This window comes from Cyprinodon variegatus, unplaced genomic scaffold, assembly GCF_000732505.1.
Source record: "Cyprinodon variegatus isolate N-32 unplaced genomic scaffold, C_variegatus-1.0 Scaffold988, whole genome shotgun sequence".
NCBI lineage: Eukaryota > Metazoa > Chordata > Actinopteri > Cyprinodontiformes > Cyprinodontidae > Cyprinodon > Cyprinodon variegatus.
Window position 1 is genome coordinate 50,222 of NW_015151441.1, and position 7,966 is coordinate 58,187.

The 7,966-nt window shown below is 42.5% G+C and overlaps 1 protein-coding gene across 2 annotated transcripts in view; it reads right to left on the reverse strand.

Annotated features, from left to right (window-relative positions):
- ppox (protoporphyrinogen oxidase) overlaps window positions 1–7,966 on the reverse strand; it is a 16,232-nt gene that overhangs the window by 6,101 nt on the left and 2,165 nt on the right. For both annotated transcript variants that reach the window (XM_015399101.1, XM_015399102.1), the window contains exons 2-7: window positions 7,631–7,721; window positions 6,369–6,503; window positions 5,105–5,220; window positions 4,889–5,021; window positions 3,349–3,493; window positions 2,123–2,316 (exon numbers count right to left, since the gene is read on the reverse strand). In XM_015399101.1, coding sequence (XP_015254587.1) covers window positions 2,123–2,316; window positions 3,349–3,493; window positions 4,889–5,021; window positions 5,105–5,220; window positions 6,369–6,503; window positions 7,631–7,714 — 807 coding nt within the window. In that variant the 5' untranslated portion in view covers window positions 7,715–7,721. The remainder of the gene's footprint in view (window positions 1–2,122; window positions 2,317–3,348; window positions 3,494–4,888; window positions 5,022–5,104; window positions 5,221–6,368; window positions 6,504–7,630; window positions 7,722–7,966) is intronic.

The following is a 7,966-nucleotide window of genomic DNA, read 5'->3' on the forward strand; positions in this document are numbered from 1 at the left end:
ATCTGACTGGATGATCTGGTTGAACTGTAAAGTGCCTTTAGATGACGTGATGTGAATTGGCGCTATAGAAATAAGCTGGACTGAATTGAGACTCCTGATGAATTGCTGTAAACAACCTGGACAGATCTGAATTCAGACGTGTTGGTCCTCCAATGACTGACTGACATCCATCAACACCAAACCCACAGATGTTTCCTCTGCAAAATAACACGCAGCTTCTTTTGGCTATTTAAAAGGACCATTTGTGAGAAAAGTTGTTCTTTCCATACATAGGACATTTCCACAGATTCTTTTATTGTTTCATTAGTTCAACAGCTGTTGATTAAAGGGGTCCTCATGCAGCACTGGAAGATCCCAGGTCTTCCTGGGATTGCTAATCAGGGTGCGTACTGCCGCTGCTGTTAGCATCAACTGGTACATGAAGGGAAACACCTTCCTTTACACAAAAATGGCCGTTTAAAGCCACATGACTGCATGCTTAGACTCACAGCAATGCTGAAGGCGATCAGGACTCACCGAGTGTTTTACACACTGACCAACAGACTAAGATACAGAAGTATTAAGAACAACTAAGAAATAGAAGTGGAAGAAAGAAGTGGGAGCCTAGTGGTTAGGGCGCTGGGCTTGGATTCCAGAGGTTCTGAGTTCGAGCCCCACTCCCAAAGACTGTCACTCTGGGTCTCTGAGCGAGACCTTTAACTCCACAGTCCCCCCCGGGCGCCGCACAATGGCAGCCCACTGCTCCCCAAGGGGATGGGTTAAATGCAGAGAGTTTATTTTGTTGCTCTGTACCTGTGAGAGTGTAATTAAAATAAGCTGGAAAAAAAGGGTGCTATGAAAACGTGTAGCAGCTACAGGGAGACCAAACCAGTGGTTTGGGGTGAGGCTGGAGTCAGTTTACCAAGAGCCACCAGATCTAGACCTGAACTAGAAATGTCACGTTCCTCCTGTCCTCAATCAGACACAACGGCAGAACAGCAGTACCTTGGCTAAGGAGAAAAAAAGCTGCTCAACAGTACAAAGTCCTTTTTTTACAGCTTGGCACCAGCTCAGCGCACACTCCCAACTGTACCAAAGGCTGGATTATGGACCTTGGAGTTCCTGTTTCTGATTGGCTAGACCTGATCTGAAGCCCAAAGAGACTCTATGGACTGTTGTTAAGAAGAAGGTGAGATACACCAGAGCAGAGAAGGCAGCTATAAAAACAACCTGGGCTTCAATCAGAACCACACAGAACTGCATCTACCACAGAGATGGCATCCGTCTGTGATGCATGGCATACAGAGAAATGGAAATACTTTCAGGAATGTGACATTTTGTTCCAAATGTGAAATTCTATTTTCTTGAAACGTGGAAATGTGGATTTTCTTTGTGAACCAGTCCAGTTTCCGTCAGGCTTATCTCTGCTGTGGTTAAGAGGGGTGCAATGGGTGAGAGGCGGAGTCCGCCTTGGGCAGGTTGCCAGTCCATTGCAGGCCAACCAACCATTCACACACGCACTAACACCTGAGGACAATTTAGAGAAGCCAATTAACCTAACAGTCATGTTTTTGGACTGTGGGAGGAAGCCGGAGTACCCGGAGAGAACCCACGCATGCTCAGGGCGAACATGAGATCTCCATGTAGAAAGATCCAGAGCCAGGAATCGAACCCGGAACCTTCTTGCTGTAAGGGCTGCACGGTGGAGCAGTGGTTAGTGTTGCTGCCTTGCTGTGTGTGTGTTTGTCTCTGTGTTGCCCTGCCATGGACTGGAGATCTGTCCAGGTAGATAGGCATCGCAACCCTGGCAGGGACTAAGCGGGAGAAAATGGATGGATGGATGGATGGATGCACATATAAACTTTATTTTAAAAGGATCATTGTACAGTTTGAACATAAATGGCAAAGATGCTTTAATCACTACGTACTTTAGAACCTGCTATCATGGGATCCCTCATTATTAGAAGACGCTGTTTAATAATTACTAAATGTGCCTTTTAAGCTCTAAGCTGGGAGTCTATCAAATATCGTCATTCTTTCATGACAATCTCCATGACAACGACTATTTTGGCAAAGATGCCATGGAAAATAAATAATGAAAACCTTTTATTTTTATACTTGTTTTTCTACTCTTCCTACCAACCTTCCATCCAGATGTTGTGGGGATCATTTGTTTCACAGCTGCATTCTTGTGAAGCTCCACTCTGCCGCTTTGTTGGAGATACTCAGTGATCGCTTCTGGGAAGGTTTCTACTCCCCTCCTTAGAGACCACTGAGCCCAGGACTCCTTCTTCGCTCTCTGGGCCAAATTACCAGGAGGGATCACAGGAGCCGACCCTGTGGAGGTTTCAGACCTGTCATCTTCGTTCAATCAAACTTTTCAGATAACATACAGCAAATAAAAGTTCCCTGTTTGGTAAACAAACAGGGAACGTAGCTGTCATTATGCTGCATTCACTGGCAACTGGGAACTTTCATTTCAGATCTTCCATAAAGGAATGAGGAAAAGGTCCACAATAAGTTGGACTTATGCAAACCAGCAGCTTAAGCCAGACATACACTGTATGATTGTTTTTGTCCTTTTAAGGGATATTCTACAATGTGCAAGAATTTTTCCATCAGGCCGACTTTCAGCCTGATGGTGCGTGGTGTAGTGTACAGGGGGTAACTAGAGGCAATCAGCCGCTAACGACCACCTCCCATCAGGAATCATAAAGTCGGGAGAAAATCAGACATGTTTTGAAATTCAGTTGGCTGTAGTAAGCTGGTCAAGGGCAAAAAAGGATTCTTCTTCTCCTTCTTTCTGTCAGAGGAAAACCCTTTCTGTAAAACTGACAGACACGTTTGCTCAGCCATGTCTTTTTACAAATACGTCGTCTCCTTTTCTTTTTAGGGCTTTCAGCATAAAATTGCCCAAAGCAGCGCGTTTCTCTCTAGTGAGCTTCATATTCCTCTTCTACTAATTTGGCTTCTGGAAAGACGAGTCCGAGTAGCGCCATCTCACTGTGGAGCTGAGTCCCACCTGGTTTTTAGACGTACAGTGTGAGCAGGTAGATCGCATCAGAGCGTCGGGTCACAGTGTGAGAACAAACATTGCGAGCTGTGATCTCACAATGTACAACGAAACACTGCGGTTTTAATCGTACAGTGTGAGCTGTAGCTGCGTGCAATGATAAAATCCTACAGTGTACCCCTGGCTTTAGAAGGTAAAGATGAATGCTGGTTATCACTCATCTGAGATGTTTTATGACAAAAAAAGAGGGATGTTTAATACCTGCTGTAATATAAAATAATTGATCTACATTTTGAGTGCTATGGTAACACTCAGCATCATAGAGATATAAGAACTCAGAGAATGAATTGATGTACCTGAGCTCAGCAGCATGCCCAGGGTCAGGGAACCTCTCTGCTGCTCAGCGTTGTAGAGGGCAGGGAAGCAGGAGCGCACGCTCAGCTTCTTACAGTCACCCGCAAACACACCCCGACACATGCTGTCAATGGCTATGTCCGCCACCTGAACACAGAGGAAACATGATCTAAAATGCAGGAACATGCAGCTGATCAGGCCTGAAATGTGTCTTATTAATCTGTCATAATGGAGGCCCGAACAGACACAGCTTCTGTAACAACATATTAAAAAACGGGTCCCAGCGTTCACTGCAGGATTCTTTTCTTTACCTGTTTGACCAGTTTTGCCACTAGGAGAATCAGTGCAGTCACATGGACGTATGCTTAACACCTAAGAGGAAGTGGACTAATGTTTCAATGAACTCCTCTAAGAGATTTGCATCAGCGTCAAACACTATTATTGCCGAGGCTCGTACTGACCAAGGAAACAGCATTCCTCAGGCATGAGAGGCTGCAGCTATAAACCAGCACATCTGAAGCGAGGCCAGCTGACAGCTTTGCTAGGGCTCAGGATAACACAGCCCCCCCTACACCTTCCTTTTTTAGGATTGATAAAGCATTATTGAACTGAATTCTGAATTGAACCCATTTAACTAAAGGCCTAAAGCATGAGGAACGCTCAGCTTTCATATCAAAAAGAGAAGAAAGTACAGAAAAGATGCAGATGTATAAAACCTTTCATTCTACTTCCCCAAAGCAGGTGTGTGGGTCACCAGGTGTGGACACTTTTCGGGCCACCTAAGCAATATTATGTCTTTAAAGGCCAGTTTCAGTTGTATAATTTGTTGTATTTCATCATTTTATTTACAAAGTGCACATTGCTCTAGTTTTTTTCTGTTTTTTTCTAACTACACCCATCTGTTTAGCAGTTTTAGCCCCTGTATAAGCTTGAGTTTATACAGGCGCTGAGTGAGTGGAGTGGCTGTCTGGAGTTTAACACAGGCCCCCCCCCACCTTATTCAAATCAGACAAAATTGGTGTCAAACATTTGTGCTGGTTTGTGCAACAAAATGTTAGTTTGTGCCGCCACCATTTTAAAGATATAAAGAGATGTTTCTAGAGGTCATCAAAGGTCAACCAGCCCCCCCACTTTCTTCAAATTAGACCGTATTGGTGTCATGTTTGTGCTGCCAAACCAGCACAAACGGAGCCGAGTTAATTGAAACATTCTCTAGAAACATTTCTTTATATCTTTAAAATGATAGCAGTACAAACGAAAATTTAGCTGCGCAAATGCAGCACAAATGTTTGACACCAATTTCATCTGATTTGAAGAAGGGGGCTGGTTGACCTTTTGACCTTTACCTTACCATTAACACCTGGGCCAAAGGAGCACAAACGGAAATTTTTGCTGCACAAACGGAGTTGAGTTAATTGACACCCATTTTGTCTGATTTGAAGAAGGTGGGGGGGCTGGTTGACCTTTGATGACCTCTAGAAACATCTTTAACCTACATGATCTGTAAAGCTGAATCCAAAGAAGCAGTCAAGCTCTCCTCACCTCCTTTCCAAGCCTCCTAGAGACGAATGAATGGATGGACTCGTCTGCTTCTTTTCCTTTTTTTACCAGGAACTCCTTCATTAAACTGAACGCCAGTGGACGGGAGAACGGAGGGACTGTTTGAAAAATTGTCCTGAAGAAAACAAATAAACATCAATAAAAACATAGGGAGAACGTGATCAATCTAATTCTCTACCTCTCTGACCATCCCTTTACCTCATCTCAGAGGGCAGCCTGTGAAGCTGTCCATTGATGTACAGGAACCGGTTCTTAGAGGCATCATGGCTGTAGGAAACTGGAAGAATTTCTCCATCCAGACCCAGAGCTTCCACCTGCCACACAGAAACAAGTCATTATTAAAACAACAGCTGTAGATTCATTCATCAGTTCAATGCTGTGAGCTGCAGGCAACATCCAGGGTTTATTTATTGATATTTATTACATTACATTGATTACATACATTATTATTGACATTGATTGATTTATTTCACCTTTCTCTAAAATCCTTCTTTAGGTTTTTTGCTTCTGAATTATTTACTTTAACCTTTAATTAATACAAAGAAATAAAAGATTATAATTTTGGGGGTGAGAATCCTCAAAATGTAAAAAGGATCTGCACCCAGAGAAACACACCATAAAGTTAGGAAACGCAGAACAGGTCAGAATATTCAAGTTAAAGGAAAAGTCCGCCAATATTCAGAATTCAAACTTCTGAAAGTTCTTTAAATATGAAATTATTACAATAAATGATCAGTGTTTTTAATTCAGAGTAATTTTCATGTGAATGTGTTTTACTGGAGGCATCCATGTTTGTCAAAGAACACTACTGCCACCTACTGGTTTGTGACGTCACGGTGCGGTATCGGCTGTTGATCAAGTCCCAGTGCTGTATCTGGTGTTTGTCACAACGCGCTATTATCCAAGTCATCTTGAAAACATTCTTCTTCCAAATGTTGGCTACATATTACGGGTTTTTTCTCTGGCCAGAAGTTCGATGGCAAATCCTCCCTCTTCAAGTTGGCAATCCAACTCTTCTTCACTTTTACCTGATGTGGAGGGAGGTGTTACTATATTTGGGCAAAAATGGCCGCTCCCAGACTCGGTGATCGCAACGGAAAATATTGTTTTTATTTTTTTACTGATTAACACTAAATTCATTAAATTACCGTGAACGTTTTAGTTTAAGGTATAAATAATAATCCATTGATTATTCCTTGCAGACTGGACTTCTCCTTTAACTTACATGATGCCACATGTCTAAACCCTCATCCTGTGAGGCTGTCATCTCCCAAGGATCAAAGTTTACTCCTTCCGTTCCTGTTACATAAATCCCTCCTGATCTGTTTATCAAATATAAAACAAGTGGCGTTACCATGGTTTCCTCCTTTGGATCTAAAATCCATATAGAAAAACTGCAGCAATAAGCAGCCTTCATGGAAACAAGCAGCAGGTGCAACATAACCACTGAGGTGTTACCAACCATATTGAGTGTGTTGTGTCCCACTGCTCCGGCGGGTCGGATCCCCCTCGGTCCCAGTTCAAAGACCGCTCCATCGGACCGCCTCAGCGACCAGAGCCAGCCGCCAAAACGACTGCTGGACTCCAAAACGATTACCTGTACATTGATGGCAGATCAACACATTTTAATGTTCTGGGATTACAACACAAAACATCATTTCTAAAGTCAAAAAGTTTGTTTAAACAAAAATCTATTCAGAGGTTAAAAAATAAGCTTTGTAGAGATCTTCTATTTAAGAGAAAGGTGTTACTTTATCCACCATTCAAACCAACAGCTAACCCAAACCTATTCAAACCCCCGCTGTAGGTACCAGTTCTGCCAGGGTCCTGTTTCCTGCCAGTGACGTTACGCTACATGATTGGCTGAACGTATCATTGTGGTTGCCCAGACAACGATAATAACATCACGCACGCCTGTGTGCCGAGTCAGAGCATCTGTAGCGTTAGCGTGTCTAATGAGTTTTACCTGATTGATAAAAAACTGAAATAAATCTGTTTCTGGGGAACAAAGTAACTGTTAGACCATGATATGAATGGGGAGAGCTGGGTAGCACTGTGGCTAGCTGTGCTCAGTAGCTAACAGGTTAGCCTCTTTTAGCTCAGTCAGTTAGCCATATTAAGCTACACTACTTTTCAAGCATATTTAAATATATATATATATATATATATATATATATATATATATATATATATATATATATTTATATATATATATATTTAGTTAGTTACCGTACTCCAGAATTCAATATTTTTATCGCAGATATTTCCTGAAAAATGAGTTCTGCCTTTATTATTAATGGTCAGAGTATCAATTTTAGCCCCCCTCTGTCCTGGGCCTGGGACAATGAACCAGTTTTTCCCCCCTGTCATGATCCCAGTTTTCCAAAATAGGATCCATTACCAGGATGTTCTTCCTGTTTCTTCCAGAGGAAACTCAACCCTGAGGCATGATGTAAAAAAACAACTTGACATCCATAACAGTGAAACTACTGAACAGCTACAGAGGAACAATGAACCACGTTTATTTAATAACAATCTGGATGCTTCTTTCTTTCTAAATGTATTAATTTCACCGTTTTCTCATATCGGCTTTATTCCTGTTTATTTGACAGTGAAAGGTTTCACATCATCAATCACATCAATGTGGAAGTTTTCACTGAGATACTGCCCTAAATCAATAAGGACTTTATGAAATGAGTGTAAAACTGGTGTTTGCTGCGTTACCTTGGTAACCTGGGGGTTCTTGCACAGGTAAAACGATGCGGCCAAACCCCCGATGCCTCCTCCAAGGACTGCTACTGTTTTCATTGGCTGACTGAAAAACAACAACATCTGATGAGAACAGAGCTCTGCAGCGAGTCGACGCCTGGCAGGGTGTGTCGTCTAAAGACGGCCTGATAACAATGATAGGAAGAGCAGTTGCATTATCAGAGGAGGGCTTCTGGCAGCCAACCGTCAGTCATGCTGTCCACAAAGTTCAATTCAGTTTATTTCTACAGTGACAATTCATATCATGTCATCTCAGGTCACTTTCCAGTTCACCAGATCATCCAGTCAGAT